Below are 26,449 nucleotides of genomic sequence, written 5' to 3' on the forward strand. Positions count from 1 at the left end.
CTCCAAATGTCCTGTGCTAGTCTGAATAGTTGAAGAGAGTGTGTCCCCCCCGTTTTTCAATATAATACATTGCAGTCATGTTGTCTGTTCTGATCAGGACTGCTTTGTTGAGGATTTGCATTTGAAAAGCTTTTAATGCTAGAAACACTGCTAGTAGTTCCAGATAATTGATGTGCAGTCTTTTTTGCTGTACACTCCATTTTCCCTGCACTGTATATTTCTCCATATGCGCTCCCCAGCCGGTGAGCGATGCATCCGCTGTTAGTATCACTTGTGGAATCGGTTCTAGGAACGACCGCCCCTTGGAAATGTTTGTTGTGTTCCACCACTTCAGAGAGCGATGTGTGCGGTCGTCTACCAACACCAGATCTGTAATCTGACCTTGAGCCTGATTCCACTGTGTTGCTAGACATTCTTGCAGTGGACGCATTTGTAGTCTGGCATATGGTATTAGCAGTATGCAGGAGGACATCATCCCTAACAGCTACATGAACACTCGAGATATTAGTGAGTGTTGTGGTTGAAATCTTTGGATCAACGTGATCATTCTTTGGATCCTGATTGGATTGGGGTATACTTTGGCTTTTTCTGTGTCTATAGTAGCCCCTAGATATTGTTGAACCTTGTTTGGTTGTAGGTGGGATTTTGTGTAGTTCACCGTAAACCCTAGCTGGTGCAGCAATTGAATGGTCTTCTGTGTGTTTTGAAGACATTCTTCCTGTGACTTGGCTTTTATTAGCCAACCGTCCAAGTAAGGGAAGACATGTATTTGTTGTCTTCTTAGGTGTGCTGCAACTACTGCTAGGCATTTTGTGAACACCCTTGGTGCTGTTGTGACCCCAAACGGAAGGACTTTGAACTGATAATGTTGTCCTTCTACTACAATTTTTTAGAAGAACATATGGTAGTGAGCTTAGTAATTAAGCCAAAAAACCCAAGGAGACCAAAAAGCTAATTAGCTAATTAAAGTGACATGTAAACCAAATTGATAGAACAAAACCCATAATTATATTCGAAATAGTTTGTGGTTTATTTAAATATTTTCTTCATTTTTTTGATAAGAATCTCATTTATAAAAGATACATATAAGTATTTAAAACATCACTGACATACATTTTGTGATTTCAAAATGTTAGACGCTTTAACAGTAAAGTGGATATTCATTTATATATATAGCTTCCTCTGTTCGCCATATCTTTACCCAAGTCAAAATCGGGCGTTTAGATACATCAGGATTCTGGACACGCCTCGAGCCACGTAACTGTCGAAGAGAGGTCGAGCGTGTGTTCTATCAATTTGGTGCAATCATCCGAACCCACCTGTCGCCCATGGCGGTCACTGAGAAGTCCTTCGCCAATAATATCTGTGAGACAATTGAGAGCAATGTCCTTCTGCAACATCAGACTGGGCTTAAACAGCAATACAGTACATATGCAGCTACCATACTGGTGGTCAATTACAGTGTTTAGATCATCATCAACGATGAACCATGTTTTCTCATTCTGCTCAAGTACCTGCGGTCTCCAACAAAGTCAAACAGCAAGCGCTATTTGAGAACCATATGCTTCGCCAGGGCTTCCCCAAAATGGCCCTACAGCAGTCTTCTTCATAACTCAAGAAGATAGCCCAGTTGCTGTTAATAGGCTTCTAAAGGTCCAAGACTAGCCTGGAGTACACCAAGCCTCCTTTCGCTCATCAGTGACTTTAACTTGCACATGGAGCTCCTAGAATACTGCTAGTTAGCGAAAACCTGCCAAAACACATCAAACCGAACTGATGTTGCCAACAAAAAATTAACCAGGGAGCCTTTAACCCTATGGGTGCACGGGTTTTACAGAGTGAGAGAGATTTGCACGGCTGGGGGCCGTTCTGCGCACACGCCCACCGTGATGCGTGACTGCTTACGGTTGTCGCGAGCATGCAAAGTGTTACTAAAATACAGTTAAGCCCTTGGGCCTAGATGTACATACCAAACTTAGCTGCAAGACTTAAATCATGCAAACAACGAAGGCCACCTACTACAAGTTGCTCTACAATCAATCAATCATTTGTAAAGCGCACTACATACCCACGAGGGTCTCAAGGCGCTGGGGAGGGGGGCCGCTACTGATCGAACAGCCAGGTCTTGAGTATCCTCCTGAAGGTCAGCAGGTCTTGGGTCTGTCATAGGCTCAGTTGGAGGGTGTTCCATATCTTGGCGGCGAGGTGGGAGAAGGATCTCCCACCGGTGGTTGTTCTTCGGATGCGCGGGACGGTGGCGAGTGAGAGGTCGGCGGAGCGTAGATGGCGGTTGGGGATGTAGAAAGGAGAGCCGTCTGTTGAAGTAGGCTGGGCCGGTCTTGTGGAGTACTTTGTGTGCGTGGATGAGGAGCTTGAAGGATATCCTCTTGTTGACGGGGAGCCAATGCAAGTTTCTTAAGTGGGGGGTGATGTGGTCGTGTCGTGGTATGTTGAGGATCAGTTGTGCCGAGGCGTTTTGGATGTGTTGTAGTCGGTTGATGAGCTTGGTTGGGGCTCTCGCGTAGAGGGCGTTTCCGCACAGAGCGAAGTTCTTCTTTCAGGAAATAATGTGAGCACTGGTCCCATGCAATCTAAATGGAGGTAGCACTCTGCTCTGCCACTCCAGCCCCAGGTCTCACCAAACACTAATGAACATCCTGCAATTATAAGCGCCACCTCAAAAGGTCTTTTGAAGCATTCTTTGGCTACAATGAATTGCCCAGACCATATTCAAGACCCACTGCATCATTCAAATCAGTCACCACAATGTAGCTGGGCACCAAAATTAAGATCACTGTTGGCACACACTAGATATTTAGCATGAGCAGACTGGAATCTAGGAAATGCACTAAGAAAAATAATGGCAGATGTCCCTTCAACGCTATGGATGAAACTCCATCTAGTTCAGGTGTGACAGCCTGCACGAGCCTCCAATTTTAGGGAGCTGAAGAAATGAGTTACTTACCTGTAACTACAGTTATCCAGTATTGGTGTCTTTCATAGATTCACATGCTTATCCTTCAAGCAACATCTTGCTTCAGAGAAGCATACTGATCAAACACACAAAATGATTAGCCTTCAATCTTATCCATTTGCAGTTGTCAGTGACCGTTTCCCACCACCCTGTACTTATTGTAGTTCCACTCTTTTCAAATATCCCCATGAATCTGATAAACCCACATTGAAATCCCTGCGTATGATCCCAATCAATTCAATACAACCCTCGCCACCTGCTCCACCCACTAACCCATTGCAATACCCTCCTGTCCACTGCAAAAGTTGCCATACTGCAGATCTGATATCTATACACTTTTCCCTACATTCCAGCTACCTTCCGAACCTTATACAACTATCAACCTCCATGTCACACAGAAGCAGATTCCCTGGTTAAAAAAAAAAAATGTAGATTGTAGACAATGAAGTTTTACCAAAGTCATGTTTTTGAAATGGAGCACAAGTGCATTATTTTTCCCTGGTTTGACAGTGAAATCCACTCTGCTCTGATCAGCACCAATATATTACTGCAGAAATTGTTTCCCAACAAAGTTCAAAACCGGCACAAACATTTCTAGTAATTTTGTCCAAACCACTTACTATTTTCACTTACCAATTGAATTATTGACCTTATCTCCTTTTTTCTTCTTGTTTTTCTTATTCTTGCTCTTGGGCTGTGGAGAATCTGCTTTTACAGCTTTGTTGTTCTGCTGTTGCTCGATTGGAGAGGGTGATTTATTCACAACTAAATTTCTCTCTTCTTTTACATGATTAAGCTGCTTTTTGTTTGCTTTTTTCTCCTCTTTTTTGTGATCTGGAAGCGGTGCAATCTCCAAACTTTTAACTTTGGATTCAATTTGGTTTTTAGTTTTTGATGAAATGTCTGTGGGTTTGGGGGGATCTAGAGGCTTTTTTACTTGCACTGGAGGAGACTTATTTATTGGTTTTACTTTTGCTTTGCCACTACCTTCCTTCTGAGTTATGGCATCACATGTACTGCTTTCTTTTTGATTAAGTGTATCTAACAGACAGAGTTCTTGCTGCTTTTCCTTAATTTCCCCATGCAAAAGCTGCTTTGAGTCTACTGTGGCAGAATTATTGTACAGTGTACCACTTGTGTCCAGAGCTGGCCTTAGATCATCGTTTTTTACCAGAGTGGATGGACGGATGCACTTTGCCACCCTATCACACTGTTCAACAAGGCTATTCTGAATGTCTTCTAATGTGCTTTGCATGGAATCCCTCTGTAAATGAGAGTTTGAACAAAGTGCATTGAGCTTCTGTGAGTCTTTGTTTATTCTTTCTTTTTTCTTTTTCTTGAGAGCTCGCAGGTGCTGGAATTCCTCAAGCTGATGCAACTCATGTTTTAAACGTTCTTCCTCTTCTGCACGCAGACTCTGTTCATCCGGCACATGATATTCCTCTTTTACCCTAGCTTCTGCTTCTTGGCGGGCCTTTTCCTCTAGCTATAAAGAAACAACATTGAGTAAGCGGTTAATTATAAGAATACATAAAATAACAAACAAGTATGCGCAAGTCTACATGCCAATTGACTAACATCAACACGAAAGCTGTGGCATATTATTAACGAAATACTAAGAGGAATTTCTGCACGCACATTAATATACTATTAGCTAGTGCAGACGATTGTGACTTAAAACCAGGGATGCTGAAGTAAATCAGATGGTGAGCTGAGGTCAACTGTGAAAAACTGAGGGTTTTGAGGTGTAACATTTCCAATTGAAGTGCCAGAAAATAATCTCTCAGAACAAATATGTAGGAAACTGGCCTTTAGTAGCAGTTGTCCCCCACTTTTCTGCACCCTTTTTAGTTACTGGATGCAGATTTTCGACTGGCAGTGCACTGAAGCCTACTAACGAGACCTCAGTGCCAGTGCTCCTTCTCTAAAACGAGGTAAAGTCTGATTGTTCAACAATTGGCTAAGGACGTTCGCACCCCATGTTTGTCCCTAGTAAATGGTACCCTAGGTTCCTAGGGCATGGGTGTTGAAGAGGGTACCTAAGGGTTGCAGCATATCTTGTGCCACCCTAAGGGACCCACAAACAAATTCCACACAGACTGCCATTGCAGGCTGTGTGACATGGTGCAAACCATGAGTGAAAACATGACAAACTCCTGTGTGCCAGGCCAAGGTCACTACATCTAATATAAGTAAGCCACCCTTCGAGCCCTTGGCAGGGTGCATTATTTTTTATGTGAAGACATATCTGCATGAGCAGATATACCCCTGTGATGGCTAGTTCTATAAATCGATATTGTAAGTGAGCCATTTTAACACCTTCAGCGCGGCGTGAATTTTCGCGCTGTGCTGAAGGTTCGAAAAACGGGCGTGGTCATGATGGAACGGTTCAGTCATCAGCCCAGCCCAACCGACGCGGATGACGGAACCGTTCCGTCATAAGCGTTGAAGGTTAAGGTATGTACCGGGCACTGGTCAAAACGAGTTGTCCATGGTATCAAACACCTCATATTAATAAACCCACACTGATTCCAGTGATGGATTTATTAATACATGCACTCAGAAGGTACCTTAGAGGTACCCCCTGAACCCAACTAGTTCTCTAGTGTGCTAGCTGACTGGCCCATTCCAGCCTGCCACCAGAGATGGGTTTCTGACCCCCCACCCCTAGGAGGTGAGAGCCCCGTTCTCAGAGGACAGAAAAAATGCTTGCTCTTGGAGTAGGTGTTTGCACCTCATCCAAACAGGATGACTGACTGATGGTCTGCATTTCAGGAGGCTTCAAAGGCCTTTGCCTCCTTCGATATGCGACCCAAGGCTTCCCCTGACAGGGGAAATGCCACCCCTGCCCATGGTCACTCTGGCACGAGGACAGACTGGAAAATTAGCTACGCAGAAGGCATGTTACATTGCCAGGCTGGACACATCTCTAGGATGAACAGCCTAAGTGAACATGAAGTTCGAAATTCCACCATCTTGTGTGTGGTGGAATTAGGAATCCTGGGATAGGATGATGCCTACTCCCCAGAGGAAGAGGTCCTGTAGGGGGTGTAATGACCCCAGTCGTAAGTAGTCCATTGGCTACTACCTCTCACTCGCCTAACAACCCTAAATTCGGTATTTAGGGGACCCCCTGATGACAGGACCTCAGATGTCAACGGACAAAAAGAAGGAGTGGCCAAAGAAGACTGCTGACCTGAGAAGAGAGGAGAATAACTAACCTGGCGTCATCCCTGCTAGCCTGCCTGCTGCACCAGACTCCAGGAAATCCGGAGGGCGGCCAGTTGTTTATCAATAGCCCCAAAAAACTCAGTTGGAGTAGAGCAGTTACTCCCCTGCAGCCGTAGCCTCCAAAGAAGCAAATTCTGGTTTATGGTCCTGTTGCCTACTGGGACTACAGACGCTTCAGCCACTCAGGAAGAGGTCACTGTGCTCCTACAGGTCAGATGTGCCCTTCCTAAAAGTGAGATGACAGGACTGACTGCAGCTGCGCATAACCAATACCTGGGGCACCGGATCGCTTGCATCAACAAAGGTTTGCGGTGACTAGTCCGTACACCAACACCAAAGAAAATCAAACTGCATGTCAAGGGATTTCAGGGACAGTGAGACAGCGAGTGACCCAGCAGCCCTGTTTAACACCACCCCACTCCTGAAGAACAAAAGAAGTGATTCCCCGACTGCCACCACCCAACACCTCAAAGTACCTTTCCAAGATACCAGCCAGAGTCTGGAGGAGGTAACGGGGCCCACGGGGTCCTGAGACCCACAAGAGCCGAGCCCATCCTTAGGTCTGGCTAGACTGGAATTCCAGCTACTGTGCAGCCTCTTTCTGCAGGCCCCTCCAGAGTGACTCCAGCATCGAGCCAGATGCTAAAAGACACCACTCCACCGAGAGCCACAGCCACAGAGGAAGTGACCAACAGTGTTGCTACAAACCCGAGCATCTCAAGGGTCGAGCTCGTCTGTTGGTTCACCTGGAATGCCCCCCCCCCTCCGACCCAGCTTGCACTCTTTCTGACCGGACCATTCTCCATAGAAGTGAAAGGGATAGCAGACAACGTATCACCTCTGCACTCAGATGCTCCAGAGCCTCCAGAGGCTATTGGTTGGAGTAGCCTTGGACCGTGCCCCAGACTCACCTTAAGTCCAGAATAACAGTCCTGTATGTCACTGTTAAGGGCCAGAATGCAGTACATGTTTTCCCCATATAGTATAACAGTACCGTTCCCAACAATTGCACTACTTGTCAACTTTTGAAAACAGTAAAAATGAATAACTCGAAAAGTACTTACCTTATTCCAACAACATGTTTGAAGCCTCTAGTTAACTGAATGCAGCCAATTGCAAGTACAAAGAAAACATGTAAGTTGGAAAGACAAGATCTTTCAAGAATTGGGTGGAGTGAAAGAACCGGTGACATCACCACAGAAGCAAAGTCACGCCCTACAGGACAATCAGAAAGAACAGAAACGGGCACTGGGTGGTTGATAGAAGAAAGGGGCTTGAGCAATAGTGAGCTTCAAGCTAATTTTAAGTTGCAGATTACTGTTTTAGCAGCTTACCCGTTCTAAGTGTGGTGCAGACAATAGCCAAATGCAAAAACAACAGTTGATGGACAGAATGCAGAACAATGCCATACATTCACCCCAGTATCTGGGCCTAAATCCATCGTTTTTTTGCTCACCATGCCATTCTAGTTTTAACCCAGCCATATGCAAATCAGTCTTGACCCTGTGCCCGATGGAAACATTCCAGCCCGAACTGCCAAGCCAGGTCCTTCCTGGACTGGAAACAAGCATCCTAGGACCGGTTTCTTTCAGCCCTCATCAGCCAGGATAGCTTGATTCCAGGGGCGTGGAGAGCACAGGACTCACGTCTGAGCATACCCGTCCCTCTCGGGGTGACAAATGCAAAAACAACAGTTGGACAGAATGCAGAACAATGTCATACATTCACCCCAGTACAGAGATCTGGGCCTAAATCCATCGTTGGATAGGCATGAGAGAATTAAAGAGGATTAAGGATGGGCAACTGCCAATCTATGTGTCTGGTATCTTCTGGTAGGTTCACCAGAGGAATTATTCAGTAGCCACATTACACACGCAGAACACAAAAATTAATCCACAGCCTCTACCCAACACTGAGAGAGACCTCAGTGAACAATCTGTGAAGCAACACACTGCCCTTGCTTGGGTCACACATCTGTAGTACTGTTCATAACTGTACAATGTAACTGTTGGCTGTCCTAGACTCGTCATTGCATTGCAGATAAATGTTGTTAACCTGGCTGCCGAATCCTCACTGAACAGAACTCGTGAAAGGCTGTCAAAATGAGCCCCATCGGGAGAGCATCCTTGACAAGTGTCATCAAGGTTGGTGAGAAGAAAAGCTTACAAACACAACCACCAGACTGCTTTGTTATATAGTAGTGAAAATCGGTGGTCAGAATTGGAAGAAAGTCTCCGCTTAAGCATAAGAAATACTGAAGACAGTTATGAAAAGGAAATAATCACTGGAAAAAAGGGGTTGGGGTATCACGAATTCCCTTATGTAACAGAACACATACATCAGTGTACCACATAAATGCTCATTCTGTATGTCCAATCGCTAGAGGTTCATGGCTGAAATAAAAATTCACCAAATGGTAAAATGCAACAACTAAACAGTAAAAACATAGGTGAAAAATACAAACAGTTTGAGTATTTAGCACATGAAAAATACTAAACCAGTGGTGTTGGCCTTGCTGCATGCATCTAGGGCATACTTTTCAGAGAAAATGGCTTGGGGAGTCATTATGGCAGTGTCTGGTAGGTTATCCAATTTATCGCAGGGGTCCCATCTAACAATATTTTAAACAATACAAAACGGCAGGAAGGTGTGCTTTAGAAACAGTGATGTGATCTAACAGTAGGAGCCTGTTAAAATACATAGAGCATCAACATGAGAGTTGCATTTAAGGTCAGAGCAAAGTTATGCTGACTCCAACCTTCAATACCAAGAAAAATTAAAAGAATCAAATCAACTTACAAATGTGAGGAATACTGAATTCTTCCTATTCCAATTAAACCTACAGATACTTCAGCTTAGACAGTCAAAAACCACCACTCCAGCACTAAAATGCTGTCTTTTATCCTGGGCTACCCTTCAACTCTCCAGATGAGCAGAGACAGATATGAGGATTCAGCAGTAGAAATGTGAATATATATCACAAGAAACATTACTTGCGTGTAACAGCAGATTTACAGCTCGATTTTTATCACAGATTTCATCCACAAATGGTCAATTGGAAATGACCACTCACCAACATCTCAAATTACTAAACAGGCCTACAGCCTACAAAATCCCACACCATGACGTTCTTTACGGACATTTCCACCCAGAACCTTTGTTATGTGTGAGGCAAATGAGAGGTGATTTCATTCACATTTGCACCCATACAAGTACATGTATCCATTAAAGTTGCATGCTGCATGGCTACAGTTACAAGTAACATTCGTTCTGCAGTATATTACTTTCATACATAAATTGCACATAAAATTCACAGCCTTATTCGTCCTCCTAAATTGAGGGAGGGTGTGGTCAGTACCAGAAAAGAAAGGAAAATGCTACTTACCAGTATGCATCTGTTCTTGGCAAGTAGAGCTGCAGATTCTCACACTTCGCATTAGATCGCCATCTGGTGTTGGGCTTGGATGCTTGCACGTTGTTGTCTTGGAAGAAGTCTTTGAAGTCACGAGATAGGTGACCCCTTCCTTGGACGATAATGCGCATGGGCATTGACTCCATCTTTAGATTGTTTTTCGCCATGATGGAAAATTATGGAGTTTGTAGAAAGAAAAAAGATGTCCGTGTGTATATCTAATTGAGACAGAACTGAACAGATACAGGTCCCTGGGAGGTGGGTGGGGGAGTGAGAATCTGCAGCTCTACATGCCGATAACAGATGCATACTGGCAAGTAGCATTTTCTGTTCGAGACATACGAGCTGCAGATCTCACATTTAGCATAAACTATACAGCAGTATGTCCCCTAGCAGTGGTCACCTGTATGGGTTCAGTAGTTTGATAGAGTTTTAAGAACAGCTTGGCCCACAGAAGCTTGCTGCTTGGCTTATACGTCAACACAATATTGTTTAGTGAAGGTGTGTGTTGAAGACCATATTGCTGCTTTACAGATGTCTTCTAGGGGAATGTTCCCCAAGAACGCCATATAGGCCCCTAGTTTGCGTGTGGAGTGCGCTCTAGGGGAAATTGTTAATGTGCGTTTCAGTGTTTGGTAGCATATTTGGATACATTTAACGATCCACCTTGCAATCCCAGTTTTAGAGATGGGATTCCCCTTATGCGGTGGGGAGAAAGCAACAAACGTTTTTTTTTGCGAAAGAATTTGGTTCTGTCAATGTTTAAAGTAGGGCTCTTTACATCTAGGGTGTGTAGAGCTCTCTCTGCTACGGAGTCTGGGTTTGGAATGAAAACACTGGTAACTCCACTGATTGGTTAAGATGAAATAGAGAGATGACTTTAGGAAGGAATTTTGGGTTTGTCCTGAGGACCACCTTGTTACGATGTAATTGTAAGAATGGTTCCTATATGGTTAAAGCCTGGATCTCATGGCAACAAGGAAAGCTACTTTCCATGTAACTGTAGTTCGCATTTGTGTAAAGGTTCAAATGGGGGTGCCATGATCCTGGTAAGAACAACATTTAGGTTCCACACTGGAGAGGGTGGTAACCTAGGAGGAATGATTATTTTTAAGCCCTCCATAAAAGCTTTAATTGCAGGGACTGTAAACAGTGCCAAGTGTTGTTTTGTTTGTTAGTAAGCAGCAAGTGCTGCTAGATGTAAACGTATGGATGAATATGCTAGATTACATCTCAGCAAGTGCAGTAGGTAGCAAATTATATTCTGGATGGAGGCATCCAGTGGATCAATATGGTTATTGGTGCAGTAAATGGCAAATGTTTTCCATTTTGCAGCATATCAAGCTCTAGTAGTAGGTCGTCTGGCTTCTTTAATGATGTTCATACAGTCCGGTGGTAGGTTAAGGGAACCGAACTCTAGGACTTCAGGAGCCAGATCGCCAGATTCAGCTGACCTGGATCTGGATGTTTGATCTCTCCATGGTTCTGCATTAGCAGGGATGGGGATAGGTGCAGTTTTTGGTGCGGAACTAGTAATAGTTGCGACAGTGTTGTGAACCACGGTTCGCGTGCCCATGTGGAAGCTACTAAGATTAGTTTGAGAGACTGTTGTCGGAGCTTCCGTACCACTAGTGGAATCAGTTGGAGTGGAGGAAAAGCGTACGCAAATCTGCCTTACCAGTTCATCCATATCGCATTGCACTTGGACAACGGGAGTGGAAACCTGGCGGCGGAGGTTGGGCATTTTGCCTGGTCGTGTTTGGCGAACAGATCGATGTCTGGTTGGCCCCACATGTGGAAAAATGGTAGAAGAACTTGGGTTTGTAGTTCCCATTCATGAATCTGTTGTGTTTGTCGACTCAACAGATCCGCAATCTGATTGTGAACTCCTGGAAGGTGTTCGGCAAGTAGATATATATTTTGTGGGATGGCCCATCTCTAAATGTTCTGTGCAAGCTGGGACAGTTGTAGAGAATGTGTGCCTCCTTGTTTTTGTATGTAGTACATGGCTGTCATGTTGTCCGTCCCGATCAAGACAGCTTTGTTTTGTACATGTACTTGGAATGATTTTAGTGCTAGGAATATTGCTAGTAGTTCCAGGTGATTGATGTGGAGCACTTTTGGTTGAGTGTTCCACTTGCCCTGAGCTGTATGTCCGAGGAGATGGGCTCCCCATCCTGTGAGTGATGCGTCTGTTTTGAGTACTATCTGTGGAACAGGTACCAGGAACGGCCGCCCTTTGGACACGTTTTTGGTGTTCCATCACTGCAGAGAGCGATGTGTGCGGCTGTCTACCAACACCAGATCTGTAAGTTGTCCACGAGCCGGATTCCACTGATGTGCTAGACATTCCTGTAATGGACGCATTTAAAGTCTTGCATATGGTACAATAAAAATGTAAGATGCCATCATGCCTATGAGCTGCATGAACACTCTCGCTGGGAGAGTGTGTTGGGCTTGAAATTTTGTGACGAGGACTTGTATGCTGGCTATCCTGCTGGACTGGGATATGCAAAAGCTGTCGAGGTGTTTATTGTAGCCCCCGGATATTGGTGTATATGTGAGGGCTGGAGATGCGACTTAGTGTAGTTGATTGTGAACCCCAAGTTGTGTAATTTCTGAATGGTTTGGCGAGTGTGTTGAATAACACTGGTTGAAAAACGTGGCTTTTATTAGCCAGTCGTCTAGATATGGGAAGACATGAATCTGTTGTCTTCTGAGATGTGCTGCTACTACTGCAAGGCACTTTGTGAACACCCTGGGTGCAGTGGTAACTCCGAATGGAAGGACTTTGAACTGATAGTGTTGTCCATCCACTACAAACCTTAGATACTTCCTGTGAGAGGGATGTAGGAGAATGTGGAAGTAGGCGTCATTGAGATGAAGTGTGGCAAGGAAGTCGCCTTGTTGCTGCAGCGGGAGCACTTGTTGGAGAGTGATCATATGAAAAGCATCTGAGTGTATATATAGGTTGAGGGGGTCAGGTCGAGTATTGGTCTTAGAGTCCCGTCTTTTTTGGTTATTTGGAAGTACAGCGAGTAAACCCCTGTTCCTTGATGTTGTAAGGGAACAGGCCCTACTGCGTGCTTTTGAAGGAATGAAAGAACCTCTTGTTTGAGGAGCGTGAGCTGATCTGTGGACATTGGACGTTGCTTGGGTGGTATGTGTGGGGTAGCTGTAAGTTCTAGGCATACTGGATAATTTGTCTCACCCACTTGTCTGTTGTGATGGAATTCCAGACAGGTAGGAACTGTGATAATCTCCCCCCGACTGAAGTGGGATGGCCTGGGTGGAGCAGAGGGAAGTCACTGTTTTGTGGCTGGGGAGGTACGAGTGTTATAAAGCCTGAGATGCGCAGCCAGGCATGTCGCCTAAGGAGCACATTGATGGATCAGAGGCAGTGTCTGCTGAGTCAAGTGCGCATTTTATTGACTCGTTTGAAAATAACTTGCCCTCTTGGACAAGATCATTTGCTTGGGTTTTATATTGATGAGGCAAATGTTGTGGTAGGGTTTCTAACTGGTCGTAGTGAGCCCTATCATATCTTGCGAGCAGTGCCTGCGTGTTGGCTATGCGCCAGTGATTGGCTGCATGCGCAGCTACCCTTTTGCCAGAAGTGTCTAGCAATTTGGATTATCAGGGGGTGGCGCCTTCCCGGAGGTTTGGGAGTTGGAACGCTTTCTAGTGTTGGAAACTACTAAAGAATCCAAAGGCACCTGTCCTTTAATGTAAGCAGGATCTTCAGGGGCAGGTCTATACTTTTTTCTATTCTAGGGTTAAGAATCCTGGCACGTACTGGATCTTTAAACACTTCGGGGGGATGTTTAATGACTCCGTTGATCATTGGCAATATTTGCACTGTCTTTTGGGACTGTTCAAATGTATCCAAAGGGAAGTCCTCTTCTGCTGCATCTGAGTGCATTGTGACGCCATGATAGATAGCAGCCCTATTAATTAACTGTCCAAAACCAATATTATCGTCTGGGGGAGACGGCTTTGAGGGGTATGTGTGTGCGCTTGGGACGTCTGGTATATCTTTTGGGACCGGGTACTAACAATCATCTGGGTCACTACCCACCCCTACGTCGTCATCATCATCTGGGGGTGTATGAGGTGGTGAAGTTTCAGGCCGAGGTGGTGTAATAGATTTAGGGAGAGGAAGTGGGTTAGAAGGAAGTATAGAAGAAGGAGGTATAGGTGTTGTGGCAGAGTCCTCCTTCTTCACAGGCACTGGAGCAGCAGGTGCTGTCTCTAACTTCCTCTTCTTACATGGGCCAGCGTGACATGTCCTGATTTTGGATTAATATAAATCTTTTTCTGTTTATGACCGACAGGATCTGGATGAAAAAGTTCCTTTTCTTCGGGATCCGGAACCGCTTTCGGAGACGATTTTTTGTGTTCCGAGCAGGGCTGGTGTTGACTTTTATTGTATTTGGCCTTAGGAGGTGTGGTAGAGTCCTTAGGCTTAGCTTTTGGTTCCGAGGCTCTTGGTTTCGGAGCCAAAGGGGGATCTTTAGGCTTGGAAACGTTCGAAGCCGGGTTATCCATGGGCCTCGAGGTTTTCGGGGCAGATTTGTCTTTGGAAGTGGAAGGCGTCGGAACCGATCTTGGAGCAGAGAGTTATTTTGGTTTCGGTGACGAATGTGCCGGTGGGACTGGTACATGCGGTTTGCTTTGTCCTGAGCTACCGGAAGGTTTTTCTTTTTTCTTCGGGGCCTGGAGGCGAGGCTTCTGAAGTGTGTTTTCGGTTGCGACTGGAGCCAGCAGGCAAAGTCTTGACCATTGCCTTCGGTTTTGGTGGTGGTGTTGGGGTAAGAGCAGTAGTACTTACTCGTTGACCAGGAGTGATGAGGTCGTCAGAGTCTTCTGCCTCTGACAGGATTTGGAGATCTTCGTAATCTTCTTCCGGGACATCTGGGCCTTCGTCCAAGATATCCACTGGTTTCGGAGCTGATCTCTGCGCCATGATGTGTCGTCAAGCCCTTCAATCTTGAATGGTCTTCGATCGAAAGGATGCGCAGGCTGGACAGCTGGACTCGTCGTGTTCAGGTGGTAGGCACATTTTGCAGACCTTGTGATGGTCACTGTGCCGGAATTTTGCTCCACACTGGGGGCATTTCTTGAATGGCATCCTTTCCATGAGCCGTAGGCCTCAAGGCGTTAATAGACCTAATTGCCCTTCGTCGACCACCGGAATCGAGCCGATGAAAGTTTTGTCGAAGATGTTCGAAGTCAATCCGACGAGTTTGTGGAATTTTTTCGAGTCGAAGTAGTTTGAAAAAGAGATTTCAAACGGGATTGCAAAAGTTGCAACTGAACCCAATGGCGGAAAAAAACAATCTTAGGATGGAGTCGATGCCCATGCGCACTATCGTCCAAGGGACGAGTCACCTATCTTGTGACTACAAAGACTTCTTCCAAGACAACAACGTGCAAGCATCTGAGCCAAACACCAGATGGCGATCTAATGCTAAGTGTGAGATCTGCAGCTCATATACCTCGAACATATTACTTACTAGGTAATACCAGCAATGTTATATGACTTGCCCGGTGTAGGAAAGTAGTTCTTTTTGACATGGTCACCCTTACTTTTTGCATGGTACATGATGTGATTTCGACTGGAAGTGCAGTGGGTTCCGGCTAACTAGGTCCCCAGTGGCAGATCTCTTTCCCAAAATGGGACAATTGTTCCCCCACTTGGCAAGGACTCTAATTCCCTAGCATATGGTACCCCTGAAAGCTAGGAACAGATTAACTAAAGAGCCCCCTCTCTCCCCACCCACCCTCCCCAAGACCTGCAGCACAAATTGTGCCACAATAAGGGACTCCTCACCAAACTCATGCAGCGCTGCATTCGCAGGCTGCAAAACACGACCTGACACACATCCCTGTGTGCCAGGTCCCTCAACACTGCATATAGTACTTGTAAGTCACCCCTGTAGCAGGCCTTACAGACCTATGGTATGGTGCTATCTTTTTGTTGTTTGAGTAGTGAAAACCCAAACACACAAAAGGAATGGGAGGAATGCAGACATAGCGGCACAGTGGACAAAAAAAAAAAGATGGGTTGGAATGCTACCCCAAGTGACTGTCAGGGGTTAGACTATTTGAAGTATTCCTTCCATCACCTTCGGTGTTTCATGGAATGCCCTAAGTGGCAACGACTATGCCCAGATGTGAGTCTTGTGCTCACTATGCCACAGGAACCAAGCTGTCTCTGACTGACGAGGCCAAACTAGGTCAAAACCGTTCATGGGTTGTCTATGTTCTGGTTCAGAGAGGACCTATCTTGGCTGTTGGGGTGGGACTATTCCTACTGGAGCAGGACCAAGGCGATATATGACTGGGTTGAATATGAGGTGGCAGTAGTGCACAAACCTTTTTCACTTTTCCACACGCAGAAGGAACATGCGCTCCTATGGGAGCCTAAATTCTGGGACCTAATGTACCAAATTGCTAGGTTGAGCCATATGGAGTCTGGTTGTTTGAGCAGACCCTGGGGCTGAGTGAGGTCCAACTTCAGCATCAGTTGGGGTGATCAACATCTCTAGGAAGAGGGAGTACCAGGGTGGTGCCACTAGGATAAGGGTCATGGATACCTGCAAATATCCTTAACCACATCCTCTTTAGTACACCCACATAGATTGTGGGTGTAGATTCTTAGGAGGCAAATATTTGGCATGTTTTGCTTTCTGGGAACATTATACATAAAATTCAAGGGTTTGATTGCCTCACTAACAGAGGTATCTCTGGAGGACTTGTAAGTTCATTTCCCATTAATGGTCTTGCTGTTGCATCTTGGTAAACAGGTGTGTAAAGTAGTTGCCCCCCTCTCATACCCCTCACTTACTCTTCCAGCCAGTTACTTTGTGAACACCCTACGAGCCATAGAGACCATGAAGGGTAAAACTATAAACTGGTAATGCTAGCTATCCAGTTACCACAAAGCAAATATACCAGTGGTGGGGAGGAAGACCCCTTATCCAAGCAGTGGATTGAAATTCTGCGTTCTCAGGGTGTATGCTGGAGCCTTGGACCTGCTTCTGAGTTGGTGAATGAGAAAGGAGGAGTTTGAGTGGAGGACTGAAGGGCAAACATAGACTTGGCTAGGTCTGTGTCTTTTAGATTTGTTCTAGCAGCTCATCAACTTAAGGGCCAAAGAGATGCTCCTTATCAAAAGGATTGTTTGGAAGGTGATCTTGCATCTAGGGCTCGAAACCAGCGATAAGGAGCCAAGCGTGGCGCCATAGGAGGATGCTGGTGTTAATGCCACTAAAGATGGTGTCAGAGTTCATAGATGCAAATGAAGGTAAAACTGTGCACATATTTGGCATTCAGGCAAGAAGGATGCCACTTCACTTTTTGCACAGGAATGGAGGAAGGGATTGCAGAAAAAGGAGGAGAACGAGGGCAGCTGAAAGACAAGAGGGAAGAAAAATCAAGGGAAGCAAAATTAATGAACAATATAAGCAGACCGATTAGAGTAGTAGGTTAAGAGCTGTCGAAGACCATTCTTAATTTTTTACAGAAAGCCAGGTAGATGTTGCTTGTTTGATTACGTCAAAACCAGAGTTGAAAATGCTCTTCTGATAACCAGTAGGAACAAGTTCTATATGATCGAGACCAAAAACCTCAGGTTTCCATCCTCCACCTGAAGAATTTGGCAATTGTGCACAAGGGAGTTTACAGATTTTATTGCCTAGTACGAGTGTACTTTTGATTCCTGATTTCAAGTAGTGGGGATCCAGAGTAGTATTATGTGCTCAATAAATAATGCAAAGGGGCTATCTAAGCACATGGATTTGTTTTCTACCAAACTCCAACAAGTGGCAAATGTCAAATCAGTGGGAGTCTTCAAATTTTAATACCCATACCTCGGACCAAATCATATGTGGAAAAAAGAAATCATGTGAAAACTATACTTCTTCTCACAACAAGGGAACAAAGAGCAAGGCCCCCCACAAGATAGAAGAAAGCAAGCAGATGAAGTGTGCTCACCAGAAGATGGTTAAGCATTTCCGGGGAAAGGAAAAATCAGAAAGGACTAACAGGAGTGCATACGTATCTTTAGGCTTATTTGCTCATGGAGGTGAAACATGAACACAAACTTAACAAGGATTGTCTTTGAAATTCATTCCCTTAATATACATGAAGACAGGTGAGAACTGTCAAGTTCATCAGATTTTTCAACAGAGCGATCTAATGATACACTGCCAGGCTAGCCAGGAGCCCATAATCAGCTGTTGCACGCGCCCATTCAAGAAGCGTGCCTGTAAAGGTTCTCAAGGCTTTATCACCATACTTCAGTATCTATGCATGACCATTTTTGGCCACTTGATTTTGTTGACTGATTGATTAGGTTGTCCTATTTAATCTATCCCATTCTTGCATTAATGCCTATGCACAGTGTTCTGAAACTAGTGTTATATGGTATCCATTGGTTTAGAACCAGCAAGATTCACTTCAACCACCATTACTATTATCCAGGAAATCTGAAAAATAAACACTAATAATCAATAGCGGGATCAGGACAATCACAGGAGGAGTGGTGTGAGTGTTGATAAACCAGTTATCACAGGCCAGGCTCTGATCCTTCATGTCGATTGCCAAGTAATACATCTGATATGGTGTTTAACAACAACGGTCTTCGCTTTGCAAAAGCTAGAGCTATTGGCATTGTAAATGACAACATTTCTATGTATGTGTTGGTTTTGAAAACAGATAAATATATGGCATTGTCATTTACAATGCCAATAGCTTAATCTCTCACAAATGCTAAGAAAGGGAAGGAAGGGAAGATTGCAAAAAGAAGGGGAACTAGAGAAACAGGAAGTGATCACCAGAGAAATAATTGAAAGAAGACGACAGTCAAGTAAAGAAGATGGAAAGGTGGAACCGAGAGCCAAAGGAAAGAGATGATAGTATGAAACGAAATTACATGGAATAGAAAATGAAGAAAATCAGATGGAAAAGGCATTTAAGGTTAAGTAAGACAGGAAAGAGTAGAATTAACGAAAAACAAAGAACAAAATAATGAAATTCGAGAAAGTAACGGAAGAGGAACAACAATAAGAACTGAATGAAGAAAAGAGAGAAGAGAGGAAAGACAACAAATGAAACAAAGAGCAATGAGATGAAAGCAAAGAAGATAAAAACGAAATGAAAGACGCAACAAAGAAATTGTAGAAATACCAGAAATGAATAAAAGTTAAGGTGAGTGAAATGTAGACAAGTGAAAGACAGGAAGTCGAAATAGAACGGCCAAGAGAGGGGCTTGGTAGGGACAAGGAAGCGAAATTAATGAGGAAGCAGATTGACACAGAGGCGAGGTGGCAGAAAAAGAAAGCAGTAAGAAGGTAACGTATATTAATACGCAAACACATTCATATATGTGTTTGTAGTTTGCATAATTTGGCCTTGTGCAGCACCTCATACCATCTGCTGATATACTCACAAACCTGCACGTCGTCGTGTTTCTCTAGTTATCTATTGCTGTCAATCGTATTAGGTTGTTGTTTTACGCTAATTTGGCGGTTATTTCCACATGTTCTGTCAAGATTCTTTGCGTCACTGCCTCACATACATCCTTAAAGGCGTTTCAGTCACATTTACATTTATCGTGAATTCATAGGTATATATGCAATACAAGCAGTAACTAATGAATCTATATGCTGAATTATAAATGCATGCTCGCGGGCAGGTTTTGTGCCTAGATACACCTGTGCTTGCGTGGTCACCCTTATTTTCATTTTGTGCCCTAAACACGTTTCCTTTGTGTCCAGTGGATCACGTAGAACATGTGGTCCGAGTTTGCCCAATTAAAAAAGACGACTTTTTAATCAAAATAACTCTAAAACAACTAATTCTCACTTAGGCTGGTCAGCTGAATCCACATTGTGGCGCAAGAAAAATGAATCCAAGCTCAAGAATGCGAAAGCAGACAACAATTAGATACAGATGTGGGCGAAATTAGTTAGTTTACAAAATGCTACACTTCACGTGCTTTTTTTCTTCTTCTTTTTACAGGACTGTGGTAAAAAATGACTTAGGTAGTAAAATAAAGGGATAGCAGTCCCTCGGAAAGCGCCCCTCTGCTTTGGGCTGCCACCTCCCCCACACTTGCTGCATGAAAGGTGTCCACCGGTGAATTACAACCTTAATAAGATAAGTGTGGCATCGCCTGATCATGCCACTGATATCATAAGAGCCCTCTCATTACCCCACGATACCACGATACCGTATTTGTCCACAGAGGCACATCTCCAAGAAACGCTGATGTGATTTACGGCGTTTCCGGGTCGCCACATTGCATATACTTCCAGCGGGGGTGTTCATACACACAGCTCTCTAGTGCCACTACCTTTCGTGGTTGTATTTCAGTGCACCTTGAATCTTTTGTGTGTGTGTTTAAAGGCGGGAGCACACCAACTATGGGTGTTGGTTACATGTATAGGAAAGCTCCCCCCCCCCCCCCTCCCCCCCCCCCCCATTACAATTTATGGTCTGCTATTTTGCTCAATTTCACTTTTCTTATTGTAGCTTAGGTTAGTGTCGATAGTAACAAATTCTGCTAAACTGCACCAATGTACTATTTACTTAGCAACTATTAAATAAGTATTATTTTGTCCAATCTCTAATGTGTTGCTTCCGCGCACATTACACGTTGGGGGTGGGAGGGGAGAAGGAGGGGGGCATTTAAAATATGTGGATGGTTCTAATTTGCACCAAAGTGCCGCTTATGTCAATATTACATGGGTGGTATTGCTGTTTCGTGTCTTTCTTATTTCTTCTGAACCAGTGTATTGAGGGGACGGTACATACATTTTATGGCGATGCTGAATTGCATCAAATTACTCTTCGGTGCCACATTACAACATTGTATGGCTGTGCTAATTTTTCTCCATTTATTTTTGCAGCGGCAGTGCGGTTTCGTGGCAGCAGTAACCTAGGTTCGCCTTTTGTCAAATAGTTCACGTTGTTCACAACCGTCCCCGGGAACTAGAACTTTAAACTGTATTAATAGCATACACTGAGGCCGCAGCAAACTGAAGAAAGGCCTTGAGCAAACCCCAAAAGCAGTAAGAACAAGGGAGCCTCCTGCTGCTGAAGGGGGGCGCCGGGACGGGAACGGGAAGCTTGGCCCTGGCAGTACTGAGGAAGGTCGGCAGAAGCTCTGGGGAGGTCACTGCGCCTGCGAGCGACCCCATCTAACCCGAGTGCGGCTGCCGAAGGGTGAGGGGAGCCCCGGGGAGGGAGCCTCCCTGCCTGTTCTGAGTGGGGCTATAGGAACGTGGTAGGGAGACACCTCACCCTGCACCCCGGAGAACGCCCATCCCTCTTCGGGAGGAGAGCGGGGACACCCCACCTTCTCTCAACACCCACTGCCTGTCCTGACTGAGGCTGCGGGCAGGATAGCCCCTCACACAGACCCACCGCAGGCCGGTAGTGCTGCAATGGCTGCGTCGAGCATTTATACTTCCCTCACCTTTTCCTTTTAAAATAAAAAAAACACATACATTCAGTGCCCCGTGGCGCTGGCACTCAAAAAACCCCCTCCCAGTGCTGGCAAAGGAGCCGCCTGCCCCGCAGCGCAAAAGAAGCCACGGCTCTGAGGCGGCTGCAGTGTGTGAGACACCTGGAGTGCGGACAACGGGGGCTGGAGGATCTGTGCGGAGTGGGGCACTCTATGTGATCCTCGGCAGACCATGGGCAGGGCGATGTGCAGATGCCTCTTGGTGAAGAGGATCACAGTCACGTCACACCTGTCCATTAGATTCATCAACCACAGGATACGAAGCAGCGATCTACTGTCTGTAAAGCGCTTCAACAACCTCTCAGTGGTAGTAAGTGTTATAAAACTATCACAAGGTGCCCACGCGGCTGCTTCTCATGAACAAGCGCTCACCATGAGACAGCCTTTTGTCTTTTAGCCCGTCCCTTTCAGACTGACTTACTGATGACGTAAAAGGTTCCTTATGGGGCCATTTGGACCCATAAAGAAGATAAGAAAGCTTTTAAGCCAGCAGTAACTAAAGGAACCCAGTCGGAAAGGGACGGGGCTAAAAGAGAAAGAAGAACGTCACTAGGACCTCTTCTCCAATGGCTGGCCACCGTTTAGTATGAACAGTGACGCCAGCCAATGGAAAAGAGGGGCGGGCTTAACCTCGCTACTGAAAGTTACTATAGGTCATTAAGTCTCGCCAGCTCGATTGCGTATGTGCGCAGTCTTTCGCAGGTCGAGACCTAAAAAGGGGGGGCCTAGGTAGTGTGTCAAATGTATAATATAAGTGAAAAGTACTTGCATTGTAAAAGAAAAATAGTTAAAAGAGAACAGCTTCTTACTGGCTTTCAGAAATAGACTTTCTCCACCGCTTTTGCGATTTTCTAAGTGGTGATCAATATCTGGTATTTTTATGCCTCAGGCTACTACCTACTTGCAGATTGGGTGGGGTAGTGGAGACGTGAAACTGTAAATGTAATGTAATGTAATTTGACTTATATAGCGCACAAATCACCCGAAGGTCTCAGGGCGCTTGCTTAGGGAACCCGTCCTGGTATTCCCTTGTGAGATACCCCGGCAGGGTATCCACAAGGTGAAAGCCAGGCATCCCGCCGCGAGGGGCCGTAGTGGAGATTAAGCAAGCTATTGCCCAGAGTCGCAGAGTGTGACCCCGTGAGTTGAGTAGGCACCGGCGCGAGAATTATCGAGTCCGTGGAATTTTTGAGCCCGAGACCCTGCCGCGTCGGGAATCGAACCCTGGTCCACGGCCGCTCTCAGCCTCCGGGTCTGCCGCCTCTAACCACTGAGCCACACTTCTCCTGGGTGTATGCAGAAAGCTAGATATTTCAGAAAATTCTAAATTCAGCAAGTGGTGCTTTGTGTAAATTGCTCATAGGTTTTTGAAAGAAACAAATTAATACACTAAAAAAAACTGCAAAAGAGCAAAAAAAATAGAAATAGGTGAAAATGTTTTAATCTGTACATTTGACCACTAAAGGCTGATTAATAAAAGTAATATACCTCTATGTGTTTTTGTGCACACTGTCTTACATTTGGAAGGCAGGTATGCAGAAAAATTCAAATGTGTGTTCTAACACTGAGTGGTACTATATCACGGGACAGGAAAAGCTCCAAAAAAGCCCCAAAACAGTGTTTGGGCTTGGGGCTGGCTGGCACACAAGCAAGGTAACCTATCAAACCCAGACAATTTTGAAAACTAGACACGAGGGAATACACAGTGGCACAGCTTGTGTGATTTTAACAACTTTTTCACATTAAAATTGCACTATAAATGTCACATTTAGACTAGAGTCACCAACTTCCTCACATATCAGTGATGGATCCTAGCTGAATCTTTAGAGATCTACCGAAGTCCTAGCCCCCAGCATTACCATACTGCTCCAGATAAAATTATTTTCTTACTCGTGTGTGTGCGCTCAACGTCCAGGAAAGCAAAGGCCACAAAATGCAAAGTGGGAATGAATGTGGATAGCATCTGTATTGGGGCCCAGGGACCAGCTATCACCCAGGGAAACCTAGCAACCCCTCACATTTCTGAAAATGAGACTCCCAGAAGAGTCTGGGGTGGTGAGGGCCTGCATGGATCCTACTACTTCTTATTCAATGATTTATTCAATTTATATAGCACGTTATCACCAATAGGTCTCTAAGCACTTGTACTTGAAAAGACCGAACATTACAGAAAACAGGCAACCAGATTATAGCACGCCCCATGCATCTTGAAAGAGCACTGTTTTTAACATCCGACGAAACGGCAGTAGATTAGACTCCTTCCGAAGGCAGAGTGGCAGTTTGTTCCAAGCTGCCGGAAGAATGGTCGAAAAGGCACGTCCACCGAGGGTGGACAGGCGGTAGCGAGGGCTAACCAAATATTTGCAGAACTTATGCAGATTGACCACACACGTCAAACCTTGGCTAAATGTGCTGAATTTCCACATTTCTGAAAGGTCCACAGTCTGGGAGGAGCTACATAAGATCCAACACTGCATTCCAAAACCTTTCCTTATAAAAACAATACCCAATAGCGTGGGTGGGCCTATCACACGAAAGGAAAGACCACAAATGCATTATGGAAAATTCAAGATTCTTCATTTTAAAGTATCATTATGGAGATGTGGGTATGTGTCATAGTTAAGCCAAGGATCGCCTGGCACTCAGGAAATCCAACCCACCAAAGCCAACGCCATAACTATCCCTAAAATCATCCATATTACTTGCACGGTCCATGAGGGATGGATGCAGAATTGGGTCTGTGTTAACAAGCATCCATGGAATTCTACCAACTGCACATGTTTCTAAAAGGTAAACACCCAGGGGAGTCCACGATGTTGTGGATTGCATGAATCCCATTACTTTGTATAATCTCAAAATGCTGCACATTACAAGGTGGCTGAAAAAAATTATTTTACTCCTATATAAAGTAAAATTGCACAACTTTCAGCCAACAGCAAATTTCACTTTCCTGAAATCCCACACTTCATCTAATCAAAAAGGTACCTCACATTTGTGGGTGGGCCTTTCGTACTTTATAGGACAAGGATAACAGTCTGTGGGAAGTCAATGTACGGCTAAAGTGGTCTTCATATTAAAGTTTTGGTTCATTCCCACTGTGTGCATTAGGCCCATCCACACAGCATACTTTTTCTTTGGAGATGTAGAATTACAAGATGGCAAGACCTTTGCCATTAGAAGAAAAGGCCAGAACATTTTGGTCACAAAAATATGAGGAAAATTCTGTTTTCGACCTATGCTTCCATTTATCCAGAGTAGTATGAATAAGAAAATGGGCTGGGATCCAGACAAGCCACATAACCCTAGATTAAAGATTGGTAGGTGTAAGGCTTGCATCCAATCTGATACCAAGGAGTGGAATGGTTTGGACAGGCTTGCTTCCTACCACACACACACACAATAAAACAAAAGTAATACATTCCTTGTAGTTTAGTGGTACTTTCTTAACCCCCAATGGGGATGTTTGGGAGGAAGTGTCTCCGATCTGCATTCCAGGGAGGCAGAAAGACTGTGTGGCCACTGGGGGAGAGGGAGCTGCCCAGTGCTAATACAGGCCAGCCCTTCACTCTATTCATCATTAAAAGAAAGTAATCACTAGTATCCAATCGATTGCATGAAGAATATGTTCTTGTTTGTAGATACACTAGGTAAATTCTTCTTTTTCTTGGAGAGGATGGGTCCAGAGTGATCCTAGTGCGAAGTCTAATCTTTAATGAAAAAGGCAGCTTAGATATTGATAAGTTATTAACCTTTAGGCCTATTATAAGACTTACCTAACAAGGCAAGTGTGCACAACTTCAACTGTTATCCAACCTCACTCATCCTTCCGTTTCTCCTTACCACTAACATAACACCACTATTCAATCTCGTGGCATCTCAGGGTGTGACTGCACGAAGGCTCTATTTGCTTTATTTGCTACATCTTTACCCTGTTATAGACTGACTCATTTTTGGGACATGAAATATTATCATTCCACCTGTATTCTTTTTTAACTGCATCAATTAAACTTTCACATTCTCTTCAAATTGCTCTCAGTCACTTCAAAGGAGCATGTCATATGGCATCAAAATACTGCATTGATAAATAGATGTTTTCTGAGGACTCTAAGGACACAAAACATTAGGAACATTTCTGATGCAATTATTACAAAATGTTGCATGTCAAACTATATGCCCAAATTATTTCTTCTAGTTTCCTCAATTAGAAAGTTTGCTTAGGGTTCTAGTTTTCAAAGGGTGTTTCAGCTTTGTCTTTCGATAATTTTGTTAGCATTTCACAGTCTGCGTTTTTTGATTTTGCAAGGTTTCTTTTTAAATATTATTTTAAATGTTTGTGTTCAATGTCTTAATGACAACTCAAATGCACTGTGTTCCGCTACCCTTTGCAGGTTGACCTGTACTTTATACAATGATTACAAGGTAAAAATACTACATGCCTTAAATGCTGGCACAATCTTTAAAACTTGAAAACAAAAATGAAGAAACATAGTATCTGCTTATAAAATGTTCAATTTTAAAACAGTTCCAAAAAATGAAATTAAAATTTGGATCACAGAATCACTGGAAGAAAAATACATTCAAAATGACCTTGTTAAAATGTTTGGGAAGATTTCGGTGTTACTGTAGAATGAAATCAAAAATTTAAGAAATCATAACAAATGCGTGATATTGCCAGTAATTATTATAAAGCCTAGAATATAACTTAAACAGGCTTCAATTAATTACAAAAATTAAACAAAAATAGATGTTAATGCTGTAAGAGATAAGGGGTGCAAGGCACCCAAGGGTGTTCCCAGACATTGCTGGTCCAATGCTAACCTGCTGCTTCTCCGGTCCTTTTCTGTCCGGCTCAGCTGCTGCTTTGTCTGCTGGCTCCACGGCTCCGCCGGTGCAGGTTCCCTGCATGCTCCCCTCTGAGCCGAGCACATGGCTAATTATAATATTGATTGCTGGGCTCGCCCCACATTCCTATGCGGTAGCACATGGGTAATTATGATATAATTAGCAAAGAACATTTGCAACATAGAAGTATTTATAATTATAATATTAGCATTTTAATATTATAATTATTCTTTGGAGTCTACCTGATCTCAGTGGAAGAATACCACTGAAGACACGTCAGGGTAACTCACTGCCTTCCATTGAGATCAGAGACCCCACAACACCTAGGCACAACTGGTACTGCTGACAAAAGTCCTAGCTGCTTTTGTCAATTTGCATATGTCACAATCTTGTATTGTTTAGTAATGCATCTTTTCAGTTTTCAATTGAACAAGAATTTAATTAATTTTCCATACAT

General features: G+C 44.3%; 1 protein-coding gene across 3 annotated transcripts in view; it reads right to left on the reverse strand.

Moving 5' to 3' along the window:
• Positions 1-26,449, reverse strand: part of FAM193A (family with sequence similarity 193 member A) — a 577,965-nt gene that overhangs the window by 78,328 nt on the left and 473,188 nt on the right. For 2 of the 3 annotated variants that reach the window (XM_086964186.1, XM_086964184.1), the window contains exons 20-21: positions 25,969-26,118; positions 3,608-4,460 (exon numbers count right to left, since the gene is read on the reverse strand). In XM_086964186.1, the coding sequence (XP_086820312.1) occupies positions 3,608-4,460; positions 25,969-26,118 (1,003 nt within the window). The remainder of the gene's footprint in view (positions 1-3,607; positions 4,461-25,968; positions 26,119-26,449) is intronic. The other variant, XM_086964185.1, reaches the window with a different exon arrangement.

Source organism: Lissotriton vulgaris, chromosome 3_2 (genome assembly GCF_964263255.1).
Source record: "Lissotriton vulgaris chromosome 3_2, aLisVul1.2, whole genome shotgun sequence".
Lineage (NCBI taxonomy): Eukaryota > Metazoa > Chordata > Amphibia > Caudata > Salamandridae > Lissotriton > Lissotriton vulgaris.